At 40.4% G+C, this 24859-nt stretch overlaps 1 protein-coding gene across 1 annotated transcript in view; it reads right to left on the bottom strand.

Annotated features, from left to right (window-relative positions):
- The window catches only part of ARHGEF18 (Rho/Rac guanine nucleotide exchange factor 18), a 91227-nt gene that overhangs the window by 12726 nt on the left and 53642 nt on the right, over positions 1 to 24859 (bottom strand). The window contains 6 exon segments of the mRNA XM_053468926.1: positions 1715 to 1965; positions 2430 to 2570; positions 3431 to 3543; positions 5063 to 5201; positions 7975 to 8032; positions 9283 to 9350. Coding sequence (XP_053324901.1) covers positions 1715 to 1965; positions 2430 to 2570; positions 3431 to 3543; positions 5063 to 5201; positions 7975 to 8032; positions 9283 to 9350 — 770 coding nt within the window.

The following is a 24859-nucleotide window of genomic DNA, read 5'->3' on the forward strand; positions in this document are numbered from 1 at the left end:
TGTACAGGGCATATTACCATCGCGCATTATCAAATCTCACACTATCAAACAGGAAAACACTGAGCTACCATGTGCCCCTACATTTCATTGCAATTGGCCAGCCTTACGCACGGATATTTATCCAAACGCTGCTACTGTTCTCGTGACAATTTACACTTGGATGTACACGGTTACTCAGAGGGAATGTCTCCATAATTATATATAATAAGCCTGTGTATTTTTATAGTGGCCTGGTCTCCAGAGATAGCAGCTTTCTATTAATCAATCTATAACTCTGACATGCAGAGCCTAGACGTGAAAAGGTACACTAATTACTCACATAAACAATGGGCATCTGTCAGAGCCTGTGTTACATCTCCACAAACCATGTGTCACTGACCTATCGGCTGGTCACGGATGTTCAGCAAAACAAACCATCAATCTAATTATACAGTACACCCTCGTCTCCTTTTTTATGTATTCTGTTTAAACCTGTTTTGGGTGTTTTCAAGTATAATTACAGAATGCTTTGGCTGTTTCAGCATTGAAAAAACATGAAGAAACTTAAAGTTTACCGATGGGAAGAATACTAATTGTAGAATGTTGGTTTGTGTGATTGTATCTATCTATCTATCTATCTATCTATCTATATATAGTAACTCAGGGCTCGACAAATTCCAGGTGCCAGGTCGCCATGGCGATTGAGAATTTTGTCCTGGCGCCTGGGTGTTTGTCAGCCTGCTACATCCTCCAAAAAATGCCCCCCATGTCGCCACAATCGTGGTGATCACGGGGGTGCTGCTGCTGTCTGCCCAGGAGTCTGGGCAGACCAGCACAGCCACCCCGAGCCTGCCCCCCCCCCGAGCCTCTTACCACTCCCACGGAGTGATTCTGTAGGCTGAAAACACGATTGCCGGCAAACCAGCAATTGCGTTTTCAGCTGCCACAGACAACTTCGGGGAAGGGTGAGGACCTGACACAACATCCCCCTGCTGCCTGATCGCTCCATGAGTGCAGCGTTAACCCCTTCAATGCCGTGATGGCGGCATTTTAGGGGTTAATTCCCATTTTGTACGGGGCTCTGCTGCTGGTGGTCTGGAAGCCCAGGCAGACCAGCAACAGCAAAAACGAGCCCCCACAAGCCCTTTGATGACTCCTGTAGGCATAGAAGCCTACAGCAGTCATCAAAGAGACTCCTCCCTGCAATGGCTGGTCTATAGACCAGCAATTGCGTCCCAGCTGCCAGAGGCAGCTTCAGGGACAGGGGGAGAGGGTATTTCGGTCTCCACATGAGTGTGGAGACCAGCCCCAACCCTCCCCTGCTGCCTGATCGCTCCATGAGAGCCACAGTGCAGCGTTAACCCCTTCAGTGCCACAATTGTGTATGGCACATTGTGGGGACTAAATATCAGTCAATGCTGTGCTCCAATGGAACATCAGCATTGAAAGAGTTAGAAAAAAAAATGAAAAACAAAAAATCAGCACTGACCTGAAAGTCCAGGATGCTTCCAGGTCAAATGCTGTGAGTTTAGTAAGAGGGCTGATGATGATCAGATCACTCCTGACCAACTGTTAGTTTTAAAAAAAATCCTGGCTCCTAGATTCACAAAAAATTTGTCAAGCCCTGTAGTAACTGATGAGAATTAGTCTTTTGCATTCTTGTCTTTTTTACACGCTTACAATTCAATTTAAAATGACTTAGAACCTTGACTCTGCTATGTCCTCGTTTCCCTACCTGTTGTACAAGGATGTCGCCAACTTTTTGAATGATGTAATTACGATCACTGCCTTCTTCTAAGGACTCTTTACGTCTCTCTTTAAACCGCGTTAGGAACCGTCCATGCAACTCCAAAAGGTCCTCTGCACAGGGAAATATTTGGTTGATTTCTTTATTTCCATACTGGAGGTCTTCCCTCAGAGCACGCGAGTAAACCTTTAGTATAATCTTGAGGGTCCTGACATGGTGCATCTCGGTCTGCATCAGCTCTGCAACACAAAATATTAAACGGCTTGGTCTAATGGTTTGCATGGAATGTTTTCACTGCAATATACACTGATTTCATGTACTGTATATGTATGGGAACATAACACTGTAAAACTGTTGGTAATCAGCACCACCCATAATTTTCTGGAACCAAAGCTTCTCAAGGATGGAGGGATTCACGTGTTGACTTCCATTGCTGTACAGCACATGTTTAATCAGCGTGCATATGAAGAGCTTGTATTGGTACGAATCGCTACTTAAAAGCCAACTCTAGACACTACTAATTGGCTCTGCCAATCTTGGTATTGACTCCCACTAATGCCAACACCCAAATTAAAAGTGCAATCATTTTAAGTAAAACAGATACAAGATTTTCTTGTGCCATTACAATTCCAACATGTGGGTCTCAAATATAGCAAAGCATTCATTTTTGGTAGCTAACATTTCAGGCTCCTGTGTTTCTCACCATATATGACGTCCTGTCTCTTGATAACATCTTTCTTTTGTTTTTTAGCATACAGAGGCTCTACTGCGCTGCTCCATGTTTCTGTCTCAAATTCGAGGGCATCAGCTTCCAACTCAGCTCTCACAGATGAAAAGAAAGAATCTGAAATTACAGAGAGATTAATGGAAATCCACAGTGTAGAGAAGAAAATGTATTTCATTTAATGTATGCTTGGGCAAAAAACAAAGCAGCAGCAGCAACTGTTAGTACCACGGTGGAGTGATTGTCTCTTGTCTAAAAAGGTCGAAGAAATGTAATTCATAAATCACACTTTTATTTTTATGACATTGCAAATGTGTTTGTTCACAAATAGTTCATTTACAGAAAACAACTCCCATCCTCTCTTATTTCAGGTGAACACAGCTGTTCCAGTCTAACTTTGAAAAAACATTTTCGCATTAGGGGCTAGGAAAGGAGAAAGGAGAAAGGAGGAAGGAGTTCTGGGGCCATGACCTGTTATTGTGTTTAACATGCAATTACACTAATATACCACTGAAGCGGTGTACAGTAGCATCCCATTTACATAAATGTATTTTGGACAGGGCAAACATCCATGTACGGCTATGTGTGGCTGAAGAGGGTTTCTCGGTTTCTATTGAATCCATCCGTACCATCAAGCGTGTTAAGAATTACAGAGAAGTCAAATTATCTATTATTAATTACTTTGGCTGTAATGCAGCCAAGTGACGCGGGCACTAGAGGAGTTCAAGTGATTAGCACTCTGATAAAGATTCTGTTCACTGTTCTACTCATTGCTTGATGTGACTAGTACAGATATCAGCACACAAAGCAATGCATCAAGAAAATGAATGTGATCCCTTTAAATTACATCCCTAACTGTATTAATCTGAGATCAGATTGGCGATAGGATGGGCTAACAAAACAAAAACCTGAAAAATCTGAACACAGTAATAGATTTATCATGGACTCTGCAACATATTTAGTAGTAGTATGGAACTCACCTTCCACAAATATGGAATCAGTGCTGGACGGCGCTAATGAAACATTATCATCTGTGAAGATCTTCACCTTTGTGAAACCTGGATCAACTTCATCCATCTCTGCTGCTGTTCCACTGCTAAGACATTTCAAAGAAGGATAAAATATACTATGTAAACATTTGTGTGTGAAGATGATTGTCTTATTTTCACAGTGTTAACGTGTTTGTGACAAAGGACATTCTATGGACTCAAAACAGTCCTTGTGTCAACGAGGACTACACAGAAGATCTGCAATTCTAATGACTTGTGTGGGGCCCACATCCCTAAAATTGTAGATCTGGCTTAAGTATATCACCTGACTATTTATGCATTATGATGGGCATAAACAGTAAGTTTTGAATGCACAGTTAAAGTAGTTTCATAAAATAAAAGTGTTGTTTCATTTAAAGGGAAACAGATCTAAGATTTCGTCTCTTCAATGTCCCCCTTCAACTGCACTATAATCTTTAATAAGACACTGGTGCTGCTTGGCAACAGAGCTCAGCATTTCAACTATACGCCCTGCCTCGTCCGTGACACCACTGCCTTACAACATACAGGTGCTGGAATTAGCAAAACAGATATACATAGGTATATATCCTTCTGTTGCCATCATCTCCAGATTATGAATAAATAAGTCCCTTTTAAAAGGGACAGCTGAATATTCCTGACAGTCCCAATATAGATGAACGTTAAAGGTACTCTGTGTGTACTTTAACATGCATTCTTCCGTCACAAAAATAAGAATAAAAATAAGAATTAAAGCAATTACCTGGCAAACAAGATGCAGCCTTGTAGCACAGCTAATCATGTGGCAGGGAAGCACTCCAAAATAAATTAATGGGTGCACTTTCTACACATGCGCATCGGGGTTAAAACAGACCTCGCCCGCGGTGTTTGCCAAGCCTACGTCAGAGCTGACTGGAGGTAAGTATATCATACGCACGAATCAGCCTAACATCTCCTGAACGCATTCAGCCGGGGGGGTGGCAAAAGGTGCAAATACACATGGGGGGGGCCACATAGAAGAAAGATTACATTGAGAGATTACAGAACACTTCAGAGTAATTTCAAAACAGGGGTGCATCTAAAATGTCCATTTAAAGTAACAGGGTAATTGTTCAACTACCAGGGGATCCATATGGACTACTAAAATTGGTTTATTGGATTAGATGAGCTAATTTTCTAAAACATGATTATAATTATTGAATATGGAGGCCTTTCATGGATGAAATCATTAATTAAATGGGAGGAGCTTAATAGAATTGTTTAAGGGTTTAAATCAGTTTAAATTCTAGCTACCTTGAAACAATGTCTCACTTTAGTTTGAACACAGCAGTCACAGCTGTATAGCCGGCCGTTCATGTCCCCAATTTCCATGCAACAGGCTTGGCAGGTGACTATACATTTAAGTCTATGCAGATCACTGCAGATCTATTAGAACATGCTTTACGCTGGAGACATTTTCACAACCCTTTTTTTTTTTCTAACTCTATTACTTTACATTACACATGGTCCCAACAGAAGCTTGGTAGCTTCCATCCTCCAGCCACACACTCTTACCAACACGGAGTCGTGCATTTTATTTAGCTATAAAGGTTTCTCCTGCCTTACCTGGTTCTGCTCCCCGAAGCTGCTTGTATTTCAAATCGTGAGTTTCCTCTATGGGTGACAGTCATTCCGAGCCCCCGTGCTGGTGCATGAGTCCCTTCGAGTCCCACTATGGCAATGCGGGGATGATCCTTCAGGGATGCTGCAACAGAGGCAAACATCACATTGGAACGAGGGACACTGACATCTGACTGGAAGCTTCTCCCTGCCTTCTGCCGCAGAGCAGAGAAGATGCGAAATGTGAGGAGCTCATTCTCCAGCACAAAGTTCCTTCCCCATTTCCTTGGATAGGCACTGTAGAAGGAGATACTGGATGGTGCTGACCGGCAGCAGGCTCCCTTCTCCCTTCTGAGGCTTGCGTTTCCCATGCTGAACCCACTCTCTGCTCACTCCAAAGCAATCTGATCTAGAGTCCCTCGATTCCCAGCTTTGAAACTTTCGAGCGATGATTCTAGAAACCACCCCCTGCTGCTTAACTAACCGTTATCGACTACATCTGCACGGCTGGCAGTCACAGAAACATTTTCACCTAGAGCTGATTAACACCCAATTGTAGCCATCAGACAAACCGCTTTATCTGCAGAGTCCACTTTACAAGCCAGACGCATGTAAATCGGGTTGTCTCATGGCAACAGTCCCTTCTGTCACAAAGCCCCAGTTAGATGGGATTTCCTAGGCATATTAATGTAGGATGACAAAGAGTTAAACCGGTTGCATGTCTGAAAATGTCATATGTATTATGTTTCACATGAAAAAGACTTGAAAAGGGCTGTACACAGTTCAGCATAAGAAAATCCGGGGGATCCATTAATAAATACATACAGATAAAGGGAGAGCATTGCTGTATATTAGTATATTAGATATCTGTATCTAGACAGGAACCCACAGACATTTAGAAGCCACTAATATGATGAAGTCAAGGCCACCCCCACGGAGTGCGCCCTGTTATTACAATACTGGTGTATTGGCAGGCATGTTGGCATGCCAACGCTGTAAGAAGTGGCAAATTAAGATTCTGAAGTACCATCTACCTTGAACAGTTTGACTATGCTGCGAAATGATACACCTGGCATTGCATTAAACAATGGTCTAGAATAACGTATTATGTATGCCAAACCACAGGGAGATCTAGTATATTCAATGTGGGCAATACTTAAATATACATTTGAAAGGCTATCGCCCAGGCAAATTACAATCAAACAAAGGATTATTGGGCAGTATATATAATGACCATTTCTGAGATGTTTCTCTATGAGGGTTACATGAATCCATTTTACTTATAATTCCTTTGTACGGAGGTCAGGCCAGGTGCTTAACTGTTCAAGAACTCAAAGCATCTTTAAACAACTTGGTCCCCACCTGCCAAGGCATCTGTAAGTAATCATCACACTGGACTTTGGCAGCTTAGTTTTATACTTACATTTAAAATCTGAAAGGCATAGTAATAACCGTTAACTTTCTGAAAAGCAGAGATTTATGAATAATGTTGAATAATGCATGCACTATTGCTGCTAACTACTGCTTATCATTGCCATTTATTGGGTTTGTTCCCTTCAATTGTTAAGAGGCAAAAGGGAAGTTATTATATCCAACAGCAGTTATCACTGGGGTTGGCAATCAGACATTGTTTCCTTGTTCAGAAATGGCAATCACACAAGATTACTTCATGCTAAGAGTCTGTGAAATGGTCTAAATATATCTACTTTTGTAGACTATACATACATTCACACACAGACTTTACCTTTAAGTAATTATACTTTGTTATTTTAGTTTTTAATCTCTTTAGTTGATGATTTTATTAAGGGAGGAAATGAGCAAAAGGTGACAGAACATACATATCACTTTCAGTTCCGATGCTCCCTTCTTCTTCTTGCCCAAAAGTTACTTAGGCTGCTGACACAAAAGGAGTAATAACTTAATGGGTAGGACACAGAGTACTGGTTTATATTACCTCACATTCAGTGTTTGCAACCTGCACGTACATACATTAAGAAAAAGCAGCGGCAAATGTTTCCCTTGGGCAACACTTATAGTTTTTCTGAACAGGAGGTACTATTGTGTTAGCAACAATTGAGAAGAGGGACTTGGGAGTAATTATTTCAGAGGCGTTAGGCAAGCAAAACCATGCAAGTATCAGAAAGAAGTTACACTTATTGTGAAAAGTTCTGGACCCCATCTGCAGAATGATGTGGACATTCCAAATGGAGAGAGATCAGAGAAGGGCTAATAAAATGGTGAAGGGTTGGCACAAGAGGTCAAAAGACCAAAGGCTTAGGGGAAGTTTTACTTTACTGTTAGAGTGGTAGATAAATGGAATAGGCTCTCAGAAGTGGCAGAGGCTTATATAGTGAGTGAATCTAAACATGCATGGGATAGGCATAAAGCTATCCTGAATCTAAGACAGCTCAAAAGGACTGATAAGTTTGGTGTCTTTACATCAGGAAAAACGGGCAGACTTGACTGAAATCAGGAGATAGCACATCAGTAGTACACTTCCATTGAAGTCATTCAAGTAGCAGCCAATCGCAAGTATGCTAGTAAAACATCACAAAGAACACATGCTACTACTGCTGCCATTGGCTTCAAAGAAAGCTCAGCTCACATTGACTAGAATGTGACAACTTAGCATGTGCAAAGAGCATTCTGGGTTAGGCTGCTTCCAGTAGAGCGGATGGGATCAGTTAAATAAGAAAAAGAAACGTGCCTGCACTTATTTGCATGCATTAAATTCACCAGAGTTCATGCAAAATAGATTGCAACATACAACATGAAAATAAGGCTGAAGTGCTCCTTTAAGCATCTCTTTATTCACATTTATCCAGTACACCATATTTTCCAGCTCCCTCGGTGGACACCTGTCCTGTAAATAAATAAAGGCTGTTGTGGAAACTAGAAAAAAAATACAGGTGATGTACCTTGTTGATAACACAAAGGGCCTTGGGAAGATGTTGCAGATTTTTGGGAACTCTCCTTCTGTACGAAATGCAGACAAAAAGCTCATTTAATAGACAGTCCTACTGCTTTGTATAGCAACACAGAAAAAAGGGTCATTTTAAATATGTCTGAAAAATATATTTTATTCAATTATCTAATACAAGCAACACAATTACAAAACTGGCTGTATTTTTCTAATAATATGGAAAACATGGAGTACACAAATATTAGTGTGTTTGGAAGCTATACCCAAGCGTCGCTGTGTTGAGCCACACCACCAGATTCAGATCTTGATAAGAGGAAATGTGTTTTGCGAAATGCACAAAGGCACCAACTCACAAAAGACATTTATGTGACACTTCTTGACGTCACTTTTACTTTTTTTTTTAATTTTTTATTTTTTTTAAGCGATCCATGCTTACTTTGCAAACTTCTAAAATGAACAGGAAGTCAATGTGCAAAAGATACTTGTTGTTCATTTGTTAAACTATTTGAATAATTGTTCCAACCAAGCTTGCTCTACATAAGGGGATGGATGAGGTGTGCTGAAGATATAGCAAGGGCAGCGGGAGCAAGGTTACATGCAGTAGGAACTAGGGCGATGCACAGAGCAGATTAGAGGAGCGCAGTGGCAGCACTCCAACAGGTGGATTTAAAGGTGATTAAGAAGACGTCTGCAAGAGGGAAAGAAAGAAGGGAAGGACAGAAATATAGGAAGGGAAGGAAGGCAAAGTGAAAAGAAAAAAGGAAAATACAAGTTGAATGGAAAGAAATCAAAAGAAAAGATACAGAAAAAGGAAAGGAATGTAAAAGCAAGAAAGCATGACACCATAACAGAGTCTAGGATGCTAAAGACAGAATATATATATATATATATATATATATATATATATATATATATATATATATATATATATATATATATAAAGTATTTATGTGTGATCAAAATATTAGGCGTGAAAATAATAATGTAAAAAATCCTGCAACTATAGGAGGAAATGCTGGATATGCAGAAATATAGTCATATAAAAAAGGACAAGTCTGGCATATTCAGTAGCCGTGGCAACAGGGGAATGAGCAATCTAGAGGAAAAGCAGAGCTGTCTAGGGTCTGTGCAGCGACAGCTGGCGTAGACATTAAACCAAGTATTCGCATTGGTTCACTCCTTTAGATGCGTAAGATGCCCCTTCAGATGTCCGAGGCAAAACTAGACTTTACAGTATACGAAGCACTTGATAAATAAATAAGTCAGCATGAGACACCTAGCACAGACTAAATGATCCACTTACCTTCGCCTTGTTGCTAGTGCACTCTGGATGCAAGGCCTTGCAGTTTTTATTAACATTTACAGCACAATCTGAAACAAATAAGTTGCAGATGCGTTAAACGTTACTTGGCAACTCCAACGACAGTACTAAGTGCAAGAACAAGAGAGTCAGAATACACGCAAAGAACAAAGACGAAAAGCAAACCATGACGAGCCATACGGCAACATCATCGCAAGGTGTTATTCTCAGCCCGAGCTACCTCGGCATGCAGGTGCTATAGCCTTCACATCAAACAAGTCACGGTGAATTTGTGTTTGGGACGTTTATATGAAAACAATTAGGCAATACAAAATAAAATACCTTTGGGCTTACGCCAAATGGTTCCACATTTGTGCGGTAATGTGAAAACGGCTTATTTTTGGTCTAAATAACTGCACATCGAAGACATCGAGATTCTATTACAGGGACACTCTCAGCTATCAAATGCATGAAAGTGCTATATGATGACTAGAGGTCATTGAATGAGGCCAGATGTATGATCCTGTTATATTGGTGATAACATTACTGTCTGACGCTTCAGGCTTTTACTTCAAAACTTTCAACCTGAAAAATCGCCACAAAAATTGAGATTAATCTGTGAGGTCTCTGTTGCATAACACTGGATGAAATGCGCTACATAAACTGTTATATAAGGAGATGTATGCAGACTGCAGTTGGCAGGAGGCTAATTTCACTCGGGCTCAGAAAAGTGGACTTTGTTTTGAGACACCACAGATAACCCCTTGTATACAGAGTATTGGAGGAAGTTAAGGCTGTGGAAGAACCGATCCACATGGTGACATGGCTCAGTCTCCAGCTTGCAAATACACAAGGAGATTCTGCATTTGCCTTTTCCCATGCAGGAGCTGTGTTCGGCTGGACAAATCTCCCTATACATGGTATTTGTAATTTTTGTAAGGCGCAAGCCTTAAACTCTACTGGTGAGGGTCCGTTCAGGACCATGTGCCCATGTGATCATTGGACCACAGAGGAGAAAATCAGCTGCAGCTTCTTGTTTTGGAAGAACGCGTACCAAACACTCACAGTAGAGTAGCCTCTATTAAACAATGCCATGACTACTACCAGGTGAAGGCTGCAAACCTCCGTTCAATTTTCATGTTCACCTTGCTGCTCCACAGCTTTTACTGGTTAACACATTGCTCCATAATGTGTAATAATAACACTTGCTTAAACACATAACAGATGGATGCCCCCTGATCCAAAACTCCTCTGTGCAGAAATGTGCTTTCCTGAATCCCTTAATTGCACAGGTAATTGTTTGTCGGGTTGGCTCTAGATACCATGCAGTATCGAGTAAGTTGTACAATAAAGTGCTGATCAGGGCCGCGGTGAACGGATTTAAGGCCAGATACACATGCAACCCGTAATTGCCACAGGAGGCGACTCAGCCGAGTTTGTTAATGTTTTCCTGCTGTGCCTGCTGCTAAGAGCATTGATCCCAACCTTACACTGCGGAGACATATCGATCGCTGAGAGATTGGACCCTGCTGGTTGACCTGCACTTTCCTCCACCAATTATGGAGGAGCTAATTATCTCAAAACAAAGTCCACTTTCCTGAGAGACCGAGTGAAATTAACCTCCTGCCAACTGCAGTCCGCATACATGTCCTTCTGTACTACGGTTGCAAAATCAGTACTAGAAATATGCCCTTATATAACAGTTTATGAAGAGCATTTCATCCAGTGTTACGCAACAGAGACCTCACAGCTTCATCTCAATTTTAGCGGCGAGTTTTCAGGTTGAAAGTTTTGACGTAAAAGCCTGAAGCATCAGACAGTAATGTTATCACCAAGTGGCGTTTACCATTAGCTTTTTATAATAACTATGCTTCAAGTGACCGCCATGACAAATACTTCAGATCATAGCTTGCAACAGTCCCCGCTTTCTGGAACTGTCCAAGGAAACTGGACCACAGCTTTTGGCGGGAAACGGGGATCAAGGGCAAGAGCAAAGAGGCTCTGCTGAAGGTAGTGCATGACTACCCACCATCTTCCAGGGCTGGCCCTGCCGTGCCGCTCTTCCAACACAAGTGTCTTGATCTGGACACCTCACGGGTGGGTTTATATCAGATATAACTCGATGCTTGATAATTGTTACTTTTTTTTATTTATTTTTTTTTATTTGTATTACCGAGCCAAGTATAATTCATGTCTGCACACATTTCACCTGAAAAAAATCCTATTCAGTTTTAAGCTGAGTGATCACTATAAAGTTTTGCGGCGTTATCTTGCAAATGCATGAGGGGGTTCTGGAGATTTCCCCGTGTCCGCTTGCCCTGTTTTCACACACTCAGTGGGCATTCTGGAGGGGTCCGATTAGTGTTGCAAGACACCAGATCTCCTCTGTGAGGTAAAGCATTTTTATTCTTTTTGTGCAGGTTAAATGAATACGTATGAAAGTACTTTCAAATAAATTCATTGTTGAGGGGGCTGTCGAGATGCTGGAGTGATCCTTTAAAGTGGGGCAGCAATGACATGACATTTATCCAAGTTAAAACAAGAACATATTATCAGAGCTCAAATCATCTAAAATTTTTGCCAAATCACATCATTTCAGCCTGTGTGTTTTGGGCAAAATACAGTACTAAAGCCTTATACGTATTCACACACAGATATAGTTATATGTGGTGTGTGTGATATATATATATATATATATATATATATATATATATATATATATATATATATATATATATATCACTTTATTACACACACACAGAAGCTTGGATTTGTGAACACTGGTATGAGTGAAGTTGAGGTTAGTTAATAAAGCCAGTAATCATCTCATAGGGTCTTTCTGTAATACTAATAAAAAAAACTAAATATTTTGTTTTTAACAGAGAAGAAAACTTAAAATTAAAGTGCAGTAGATTAATTTATTCTAAATAATAAGAAATTATAGTGATCATAATCTAAAACTGGAGGGTCAGAGGTTTAGATTTAACATGAGGAAGTTTTATCCTCACTGAGAGGGTGGTATACAAATGAAAGAGCCTCCCAGCAGAAGTGGTAGAGGCCAATACATTGAGGGAATTTAAACATCCATGGGGCAGGCATAAAGCTATGACAAGACTAGGGGATGATTAAGGTCCGAGTCATTAGCTCACAAAAAAATGGGCCGACTAGATAGGCCAAATGGTTCTTATCTGCCATCAAATTCGATGTCATTGCTGCCATTATTCACTTTTTTATTAGCCAGGTTGTTCGGTGTAAACTGCTGCTGAATAGACCGTTGCCATTTAGATGGTTTGGAATTCTGACCGTGAAGCTGATGTGAAGAGTCCCTCCACATTAGCCACTGTGGACAAGAGTCATAATGTAGCCATTGCGTGATGGCAAGTTATTTTCTGTCCAAAAGTACTGCCTTGCTCCATATCAGTTCTACTGGATTGTCATAGTTATCTTCATAAGCCAGGCCATACAAGAGTTAATGAAATTGTTTCTATGTACCTTCGCCCTACTTCTCTGATAAACATTGGGAATGCCAAGAGTTACATTGAGAAACAAATACGAAACCCTTCCGTGAGAAATCGACCCGTGGAAATCCATCAACTAGTACGTAATACAATGCAATATTGTTGTTGAACAGACAAGTATCTGTTTGGGAACCACTAAACACAAAATTAAAAACAAACATAGCTACGTGGTAGTAACATGTACCGAGATAAAAGCAAACACCCCATCCCAAATGATCTTACAAGATAATCAATCCCGAGTGTCAACAAACTGACAAGGATCAGGAGCACCAAATGAAAAGCACCTTACAGATTAAATCTAGTGTTATGAAGGCTGTTGATGGACCATGAGGGTTAGCGCTTGGTTATACAGTCCTTTTTCATGGGTGGACTATAACTCTTAAAACACTTTACTGAGTTTTCTTTAGGTCAATCCATGCGCTATGCTGCTTAGCTACATTTCTTTAAGAGCCCCTGGTTACTGTCTGATTACAGCATAATAAGACTATGCCAACAGGGATATGGCCAGCAAGGAGAAGTCTGACCACATCTTAACCCTTTCACATCACAGCAATGCCTTCTAACAATGTCTGCTTGAAAAAAATAAACATTATATATACATACATATATATACATACATATACATATATATATATATATTATATATATATATACACATACCGTATTGGCTCGAATATAGGCCGCACTTTTTTCCCCCACTTTAAGTTTTTAAAGTGGGGGTGCGGCCTATATTCGGGCTCTAGCGCCCGACGCCCCGGACATGCAGTCCCGGGCGCCGGGCAGGCAGCGGGGTTAAGATACAGATCCCCCGCAGCGGTGCAGGGGACCTGCATCCTTCTCCCCGATACGCTCAGACAGCCTCCCCTGCCAGCACTTCCCACGGGGGGGGGTGCCGGCACGGGAGGTTATCTAAGCGTTTTACCTCTGCCCCCCCCTCCTCGACTTACCGGAGCAGACTCCCGGGTGTCTTGCGGGGCCGGCGGGAGACATTTACGCAATACGCGCATGCAACTTCCAGTACCGGAAGTTGCATACGCGTATTGCGTAGATGTCCCTCGCCGGCCCCGCAAGACACCCGGGAGTCTGCTCCGGTAAGTCGAGGAGGGGGGGGCAGAGGAGGACAGCGACAGCGGCAGCGTATCGCGGGGAGGGAGGACAGCGGCAGCGTATCGCGGGGAGGGAGGACAGCGGCAGCGGATCTCGGGGAGGGAGGACAGCGGCAGCGGATCTCGGGGAGGGAGGACAGCGGCAGCGGATCTCGGGGAGGGAGGACAGCGGATCTCGGGGAGGGAGGACAGCGGCAGCGTATCTCGGGGAGGGAGGACAGTGGCAGCGTATCTCGGGGAGGGAGGACAGTGGCAGCGTATCTCGGGGGGGGGACAGAGTGGCAGCATGTTTTTTTTGGTGCTTTTTTAAAGAAAAAAAACTTTTTCTTTAAAAAAGCACCAAACTTTTAGGGTGCGGCCTATATACGGGGGCGGCCTATATCCGAGCCAATACGGTATATATATATATACACACACACACACACACATATATATATATACACACGCACACCAGCTAAACCCAAGGTGAAACAGAAACCAAAACTGGGCTTGGCTGAGGAATGTCAAATATGACCTACTTATGCTTCCTACAAGTTTCTATTCGCATACGGCTGTGCTGTGTGTGCATGGATACCTGTCTGACGCTAATCATCTGGTGTATTCAGGAGGCGGGCTCCCCTGAGCATGGGATTTATTAAGGGTTGTCATCAGAGGACCATTAAAGGGTATAATTGTAACATGATTGGATAGTTTGCCTTTATTTTTTTTATAGAGTAAATGGGATAGTGGTACAGGTTGATGTTTAATGTCCATGCAGGCAAATGTTAATCACCAAGCCGTGTCAATGTACAGACAAGTGGCTAATGGTAGAGAAGGAATCACAATTTTACCTCAGGCCAACATACATATAATACTGCACAAACAGTGATTGAAAAGGACTGTAGGTGTTTCAGAAAAAAAGTGCTGTAACCTTCATAGCAACATAGAATGTGTCGGCAGATAAGAACCATTCGGTCCCTGGTCTTATTTGGGATAGCCTTATGCTTATCCCAAGTACGCTTTAACGCCATTACTGTATTAAGCTTTGCCAAATCTGCTGGAAGGCTATTCTATATATCCACTACCATCTTAGTCAGGGCCGTCCCGACAATGGAGCCGAGTGGGGCAACCGCTCCAGGCGGCACTTTTGAAGGGGCGGCACTTTGCCACCCCAAGCCCTTTTTTTTATTATTTTTTTTTAAAGCTAAAGAGAGAGGGGCGCCGAGTGGTTTTCACTTACCAAGCTGTCAGAGACCGAGTCTCCCTGTTCGGTCTCGGTGCCGGCTTGTAATGCTGAGTGCCGGAAGATTTCCGGCGCTCAGCATTACAAGCCAGCACCGAGACTGAACGGGCAGACTCGCCGCAGGACTGCTGAAAGGTAAGTACAAGGGGGGGGCGGCAGGGACAGGAAGTGTAGATAAGAGGGGGGTAGGGGGGGCGGCATTTTAAAATTCGCCCCAGGCGGCATTTTGCCTTGGGCAGGCCCTGATCTTAGTAAAATAATATCTCTTGATATTACTTTTAAACCGTTTACCCTCTAATTTAACAACATGTCCCTCTTGTTGTGGTAGTTTTTCTTTAAATCCTCAGAAATAATTACCCCTAAATCCCTTTCGTCACACGTTGAGGTTAGGACAGTATCAAATATTCTATACTCTGCCCTTGGGTTTTTATGCCCCAGGTGCATTACTTTGCATTTATCTACATTAAATGCCAATTGCCACAGCTCTGACCATTTTTCCAGTTTACCTAAATCATTTGACATTTGGCTTCTTCCTCCAGGAACATCAACCCTGTTGCAAATTTTTGTGTCATCAGCAAATAAACATACCTTTCCATCAAGACCATCAGCAATATCACTAATAAAAATATTAAAGAGAATGGGTCCAAGTACAGATCCCTGAGGTATCCCACTGGTTACAAGACCTTGCTCTGAATATACGCCATTGACTACAACCCTCTGTTGTCTGCCACTCAGTCACTCCTTAATCCATTCAACAACATTGGGATCTAAACTCAGAGATTGCAGTTTATTTAAAAGTCTTCTATGTGGCACAGTGTCAACGGCCTTACTGAAATCCGGATACGCAATGTCTACTGCACCACCTTGATCAATTACTTTAGTCACCCAATCAAAAAAATCAATAAGATTTGTTTGGCAAGATCTTCCTGAGGAAAACCCATGTTGCTTCTGATCTTGAAATGATGTGATTTCCTATCTAACAGTTTTCATTAATTTCCTCACTACAGATGTAAGACTCACAGGTGTGTAGTTGCCCGACTCCTCCCTACTTTCCTTTCCTGTGAATGGGCACAACATTCGCCAATCTTCTGAGACTATTCCCATTACAATGACTGGTTAAATAAATCCATTAATGATTTTGCTACTATACCACCAAGTTGTAGGGTTTTTTTGGGGGGTGTATCCCATCATGCCCCACCGATTACTTGTCTTTACTTTAGACAACGGAAGTAGAACCTCTCCCTCTATAAACTCACATGTATCGAACGACTCTTATATTTTAGTTTCTTAACTGAGGTCCCTTTTCTGCATTTTCACAAAAACTGAACAAAAAAAACAGAATGTCCCGGGTGATTGCGTCAGTCCGCAGCAGAATCATTGTTTATATTCTGGGCTATCTTAATAGAATTTTAGCAAGTGAAGGTATGTGTGTGAATAATAGCCTGGATGGGGGGGAGTTACCTAGAAGTAAGGCCCAGTCATGGTGCATTTGCTGCTCTGGGATCGTGTGCACGGCACGGCTGTGGTCAGCAGGGGCTTTGGGTTGTTTTCACTTTATTATATTATCCCCAAGGTTTGCTCTGGTGCAGCGTGAGTTTCAGGTCTGATGGTGAGTTTTCTATGCCTTTCAGGTCTCACGGGCTGAACAGTAACCATGTTGCTCTCAGTGTCAGATTAGGCACACAATCGCAGCATCAGCATCCTCCTGTCTGTCTAGGTATTGTGATGTTAGGTATGGACGTGGACACTAATGTTTAGGGAGCGGTACAAGAAGAAGATGATGGCGACAGGACAGAGAGAATGAGGAGTAGTGAGTGATTTTGGGCATGTTATCTTAAATTACAGAAATACCCTTTTATTTTTATAATAAATGTGTGTGTGCGTAAAAATGTCGACAATACTGAAAATTCAAGCAATTGGAAAAAGGGGGTTATGTATTTATACAACCGGCTCTACCACTGAAACGTAGATTGAAATCAACAACTGGACTCAAAATAGAAACAAGAATAAAGGTTGCTTTTTGCACTATACATTTTTCAAACGATAGAGTCAATTTGGCCATTTCTACATCAGCAGTAGAACACCGTGAGAAAATCTGCCAAATGCAGGAAAATATTTAGTACTGGAGTCAGCAATATTAGTATTTGTCTTAGAAAGCAGAAAAACAAGACATGGAAATTCCGTTTCACATGCCAATGGATTTTTGTTTTAAAGCCATTCCTAATTAAAACAGAAATTCCTCCCAAAACATCCATGTTGAAATAACGTCACATACACATACACTCTAGCCCGGAGGTGCTTTTAGGATTCACCGTCCTCTCACTTTAAATCTGTCACTGTAACGCACCATCATTAAACCAGACGGTGATGACATGTTATGCCCCCAAACATGTCTTTTCATTAAACTAACTTGCATACATTAACCGGGCTACTTTTGTTAACATGATTTTTTGAGAGCAGATACAAACTGAAAGATCTCAGTCTATTAAGTAAATAAACATTCACATAAAACACATCACATACAATGGTATGTGGGGATTCATGCATTACGCAGGCCACCGTGACACAGATATGTTCCAGGAGCTAGAATACTGACAAATAAAACTATCCTAAGGAATTAATTAAAAAAAGGATAGAAGAAAGGTAATGCCCTCTTTCTTCTATCGTAATCTATATCAATATATCACCAGTGTTCTCATTTTGTTCCAGTAAACTTCCGATATCTGCAGGCCTGGCTCCTACGGGTATTGTCAGTGATGCGAGGTCGTGGGTGACTTTCCCTTTACAACCACCATACCGAGCTCTTTATGGTGATGCTCTGTGGAACTCTCTACCTCCGAAAACTTTCAATAGTCACAGTGTCCTGCTGGTTGATTAACAAGCAGCATTTGTATTGTTTACCACATACATTTTAAGAAATAAGAGTGTTTATTTCTCACACATACAAATGAATAGGCAGCTGCGTAAAAACAAATTATACAAAAAACTAGACCTGCTTAACAAACAAAACAAAAAAACTTGATAACTATGAAAACGTACTTCCCATCAGATACTGATGATGATGTTTATTTCCCAACATTACTTCTCCCAAAGTTTATTTTAATAAGTCACAAGACTCCTCACAAGGCCCTCTCACCTACTTAAGGGTGGTAATTTGGCCCTGATTATCTAAAATAACTCACTTTACTTTTAACTAGGCTTACAAATGGGGGGGGGGGGTTAAAAATAAAATGGGGGAAAAAACAAACATCTCAAACAGGCTCTTTCTGAACATGGAGTCTTTATTATGGGGCTGGGCATATGCTTCTCATCACCTGTCAGAATTTGGCATGAGCTCCAGATGAAGGCATCTGGATATCCTCAATTCAGGACCTGGCCGAAATACCTTGAAATGTGTAGAGATGTAGTGCAAAAGTGCAGAGATTAAAGGTCAGAACCACTCGGGTCACCAAACAAATTCTAGTTATACAGGCCAGCTTACTTTGGCTGGCTTGTGTATAAAGCTATTAAAACAAAGAAAACATTACATGTGTTTAGGGCATTTAAAAAAACAAACATTATAAAGCTTAGTTTTTAACAGCAAGCTGTTTTTGTGATAAACGGAAATCAGCGCATGCAAACAATCGCCATATTGAATGCAAATGTGGGTGTGGAATACACACTTTCTTTAGGAGACATACCCCCTTCACCAAGCATTGCAAGAAGGCATCCTGATTTATCATTTTTTGGGACTTGCTCTTATCTGTTTGTTTTTTTAATATAGTGCCAACACCCAGCACTTCTACATTTACTACACACATTCAAGGGGTATGACTAGAACTGACAGACTAAGACAAACGGATACATCGGGTAATAATAATCAATAGGACCATACAGTTTTATAGTTCACTATACTACATAAAAATATGTAAAGATGCCCTAAATGTATTAGAAACCCTCATGTGTGTTTAGAACATCTTGTTCAATGTATTTGTATGATTTCTCCTCTCTCCTGCCGCTGATCAGACAGCATTAGTAAGAATATGAAATATACTAGTCTGGCCATGTTTATGCTCAGATCTCAGCCTTACTCTCAAAATATCAAGACAAATTGGAAAGACAACGGCATGCTAGTTGTAGCATTGATTACCAAGTTTTTTATGTTAACATCAAAATACAACAGAAATGTATTTTTAGAGAAATAAAAGTTTCATTGGGTGCATCCCAAAAGCACATGGACAGACAGGTCAAAAATCATGTCTTCTCCCACGCACGCTCATACAATTATAAGGCACCAAAAAGGCATGCAGCAATCCAACATGCTTTATCTATACCCTGTAACATTAAACTCCACTTTACTTTCCCAAATACAATAAATGGCAAGCTTAAAGCAACTCTCCATTAAACCTGTTAAAAGCTCACAATAGTTGGTTTTTTTGTCTTTTTCTCCTCTCTGTTTATTTGCTTACTTGATTCGTCTTTATGGACTTTGAAAACAAAAATACAATTGAAAGAAGAAAAAAAGCTCACAATAGTTTGTGCAATTTGCTTTAACACCTTAATACATTTGGTATTGTACGTGATACCCATTTGCCACCAACTATAAGACAATAAGTAACTTTCACAACTATAAGAAAGTTTGAATTTTGTTATCAATCTGTTGTAATAATGACAAACGTATCATGATAAATGCCACAAGGCTACAAATAAAGTGTATTTAAACAGAATATTCTGACATTATCCCTGGTACAGTAAAATAAAATAAGAATAACATTCACGCAGAATGCTCTCACAGGGTAACAGAGCGTTTTGGGTATACAGATTGAGTACATGATGTGAAGATATTTATGACAGGGAATATGGGCAGCGTGGCAGGTAGAAAACACTGAAGCGTATACAGCTAGGCAAAACCTAGCAGGGAAAGAATGTGTTTAAGGTGTGGGGGGAGGGAGCTTTTTATTTATACATGGGTAGTAGAAGCATTGTTAAACACTCATCTACAGACACCAGACAAGCCAGAAGGCTTGTTTTTCCCTCAGAAACCTCATGGTGCTGCCACAACCGCAAGGGATTCTGGGTAAGTACATGCAAATAAGGTCAATAACAATCACCTTTTGCCTCTATATCCACTTTATACATGGATCCCATATATATATATGGAGTGTTTCTTGCCATAAGAAACACTCCACTGAGCACATACAATGAGCAATTAGGCTATAATTAAATACAAATAAGAACACATTAACGGCTTTTAAAGTAGTTACTCATAACAAAACATATAAAAAGAGATCATAAACATGACCAATAAAAAAATCAGTGTTTACGTGACATCAAAAATAACACGAATATTTAAATCCTCTATTGTATCCTATAGAAAAGCATGATGTCAACAAAAAAGGAGGGTAAGAAAAGAAACACACATTTGAATAAAATAAAAATAAATTATATATATATATATATATATATATTTAATGACATCAGTGGATGTCTCTAGTTACAGAAGAGATCCATCAGCAATATAAGCTTCATGGATTGTCATCTTGGACTACCTTGCCACAGTTCTTTTGGAAACTGATGAACCCTTCCTTGTCCTAAACAAGTAGTTCTGTCAAGAGAACTCAATACAAAAGGTTGAATATCCAGAAAACACAAGTTATTCCCAACATTATGTAAGGTGATAAGTAACAGTGCCTCTTGACCCCTAAGGAAACAAGAATATACCTTTTGCCATAAAGTCTGGTTGTAGACAGAAAACCTTACTTTAAGTTATGAATGATTATGAAAGGCGACTTGATAGCCAGAAGGCCTCCAACTATGAGAGTGAGTAACAGTTGCAAAAAATGCTAGCTCTGTGGAAAGGAAGCATAAAGCAACATCTGGGGTGGGTTTGAATGAAGGTCAGATAAGACAAGTCCAAAGTCAAGAACTTTTTCAAGGAAACCAAGCCGTCAACAGGTTAAGCTTTTGACACCATTCCTGAAAACCTGAGTCAGATTGTATATCTAATATAGATACCCTTCTTAAAGCTACACACAAGTGTTGGTTTCAGAAGAGCATTTGTCAAAATTCACCATTCAACATCCAGGCTTTTAGTTGAAAATACTGCACATTCTCAAGCAGAATTAGTTCTTGGGAGGAGGGAATACTGCAAAGGGAGCTACCGAGAGTCTGCACAATTTCACAAACTATGCTAGTCTTATCATGATCACCAGAACGTTCTACGTAAGAAAGAAAGGCAACTGGTCCTAAGATCCAATGACTGAATATCTTCTCTCTGGGGAAGGCAGAACATTTAATGAAAATCCCAGCTTTCTGGTCACTGTGTGATTGGTATGCAGGGAGGGCCAAAGTATGTCACAATGAGGAGAGAGAGGGAAAAACAAACAATGACATGAATATTTAAAGGGAACCCACGGGATGACATCAGATGGATTCCTCCACATCAATCTCATTGACATGTTACACAGCTCTCTAAGTGCAAAATAACAACTAAAAGATAAAAAAAAAAATTCCCCCACCAGACAAAAACAAGAAAATCTCTTTGCATTGACAGTATACAATGGGTAAATGAATTATGATATTTCCCCCCATGTTTGCATGGTTTTATTAAATTGTACTGCTAAAAATATTGTGATGTATGTATGTAAAGAAACCCTATTTGTATGGAAAAAAAATCTATCTATAATTACGGTTAAACAATGACATAACAAAAGGCTTTTACGTTCTAAACCAGTCACGTTGAATTATTTCAAATGATCTCTAAAAGGTTAACAAGCTGTATGAGTCATTTTTTCAGTGCATAAATAAAATGCAAGTCCGTCATTTTTTTGCCATATCTGTAGGTTTTTTTTGTTTTTTTTAAAAAAAAAAAAGAATTCAGCTATATGTCATTTTTAAAGTGACACACCAACGAATGCATATGATCACTTACAGGTCCCTTTAAATGTCCATTGTGTCACTTTTGCTAATTCATGGGAGAATTCTTCAGAATCCCCCCCCATATGACTTAGCTACCCCCCAACTCCTATTTCCCATGCAGGTGATTTATAAAGACAAACACAAGCACAAATGTTCTATCATAATGTTAAATATAAGTTATAACCTAAAACTAGAAGGTCAGGAGCTTAGATATAATGTTTTACTTTATTGCAAGGGTGTTGGAACAGCCTCACAGCAGAAGTGGTAAAGACTACTACAGCGAGGAATGTATGGAATTTACATAATGCTATCCTGCATATAAGACAAAAGCATGAATGATTAAGATATTAAAATAAAAAAATACATAAAATTCAATGTAACCACTTTGCAACCTTTTACTGTTACTTCATATGTAATAGTATCTCCTATGTTTTTTGCTCTGGCAGGGGCGAGATCAAGGTGTCTTTCGAGCTACCTTTTAACTGATCCCAAGTTACATGTTCATTCCTGACACGGCCCAGAAACCGCACTATCCAGACCCTTCTGAAACCTGTGATGAGCCGCTACTCAATGGAGCCCTGCTCTGTGATCAACAGCAGTAGGGATCAAAGTGAAGAGGGAGAAATTGTGTTTCACAAAACAAATATATATATTATATATATATATATATATATATATAAACTCCAGTAATGTCACCCTGATCTATCATGTCAGCTACATCTAACTTACTAAACATTTAACTGTATTTTAGCTCAGTGAATCTTAGATGCATTCAGTAGCAAACCCTGTATAACAAAACATATCCCTGTGCTGCTCTCTTCTCCCTTTTCTGAAACCAACCGTTATGCTGGGAGAAGCAAAGAGATTCCATTAATGGAACACTTAATAGAGCAGAATTTACAGCAATTTCTGGGAACAGGAAGTTAATGTCATTACTGCTACTTGTTTATACACAAGGTGGAATTCTAACACGTAGACACTTGTATTGATAAAACACTACAAAGGTTTATAAAAGTATACCAACTGGCACAATTAAGAAATGTAAAGTGACAGATCTTTGGAAAACAAATGGGTTACGACTACTTAAGTGACCGGTGGAATGGGTTTAGGGAGGAAGAAAACAAATTGCCCTGGGTGGCCCGAGCCTCATTTCATCTGCCTTCCTAGTCACACAGATGACAGTTGTTTAAACAATGTCAAAAATGTGTCAGGCAGGGAGTTAAACAAAATGACTACACGCTCTTAATGGGGAACGCACACAACCAAAATGCAGGAACAGCTTAAGGCGCAGCCTCCACAGGACCCCGCGCTCTGAAACAAGTGCACAGTATTGGCAAACACTCTGGACGGTGGGAAAGGAAGACATGTTAATGAGGAGGTGTGGATGTGAAAGTGAATATCTAAGTCACGTTGACTTGGAATGAAGGTTTCAGTCAATATAATGGGTTCGACAGCATGGAGAGATTGTGTAAATAACAGAGGTCTACTGTACGGGACTCGTGTGCATAGAATTCCTTTTATGTGCCCTGATTTATATGCGAGAACATCAAATAGAGGGAGATAACGGTGTGATTCTTTGTCTATGCAAGAAGAGAACTTCGTAATAAGCCCTATTTCCTACATATAAAAGATATTTTTCAAATGAAGTATAAAATGCTCTCTTTCAATCAGCCACGAAGCTAATACAAATTAAATTTTAAATGCACAAAGTGATCACATGCAAAATATTCTTAATATAATTAATCATACGAATTAAATATGATGGACTAACAACCCCATGACATTTAGCCAATGAAAGACACTCGTAGCCTAAGACGCCATAGATTTTTTTCTCCTTGACGTATTACCTTATTTCCTAAAGCAGGTCATTTTGATTACCACCAAAGTGTAATAGCGATAACGCGAGATCACCAAAGCATTTTGGAGAACACGTTTTCACAACCTGACAGACAGCAAAACACGACCGTACCAATGGAGCAATTGGCTTACCGCGGAGGCCAAATTGCTGCCACCCAGTGTGACAGCACTTTGTATGACCCTAGACAATAGAGCAATTAGGATCACGGCAGGGGAAGAGAAAGGTGGACAGTACTGCCAAGAGAACCTACACAAACCAATAGAAGCTTATGATCTATCAGAGCTCGCATATTAATAATAATGAAGTCTGACACAGGATCCTGAGTGCACGAGAAACGTTATTAATGCAATATTGCTAGTCTGTAAATTGTACAATTCAGATGAGTTTTGCACCAATGCAGCCAAGTCCCAGAGGTTCGAACACACAGCAACACATCTCTTAATATATTCATGTCATATAACATAGATCCAATGATTTAGCCAGCATACATTCAAAGGGTATCTCAAAACCAGAAATGACAAAGGTGACCCACTACATTAGGTCAAGAGGGCCCTGTTCATGAGCTTACAATCTAGAGGATGCACTTTAATGAGAGGACCAGGACAGTAACGCTTTTGCCTATTACTCGCATGTAACACTCAGTATGTTGCAGATGGAAGTAATGTCGCCTCGCCAGCTATTCCAAATGTGTTGATTTAAAAAGAAGCATTTTAACTACCAGTATGTTAAGGGTTACTTAATGATAACACAAAGAAAGAACGGGGTCATGAAATAAAGGAGGACTTGCATACCTTACGTACTGCAAATAATGTCTGGAATCCCGAGCGTAATAACATTATAGTAAGTCTTTAATCATAAAACAGTCACAATGTGTTTGAGGGTAAAAGCGCCAAAGAAACGAAGTAACTCCACAACAGAACAGAAACAGCCCCACACACTGTATATATTAATGTGTGTGTCCGTGGTGTGTACACATAAG

Source organism: Spea bombifrons, chromosome 1 (genome assembly GCF_027358695.1).
Source record: "Spea bombifrons isolate aSpeBom1 chromosome 1, aSpeBom1.2.pri, whole genome shotgun sequence".
Classification (NCBI taxonomy): Eukaryota; Metazoa; Chordata; class Amphibia; order Anura; family Pelobatidae; genus Spea; species Spea bombifrons.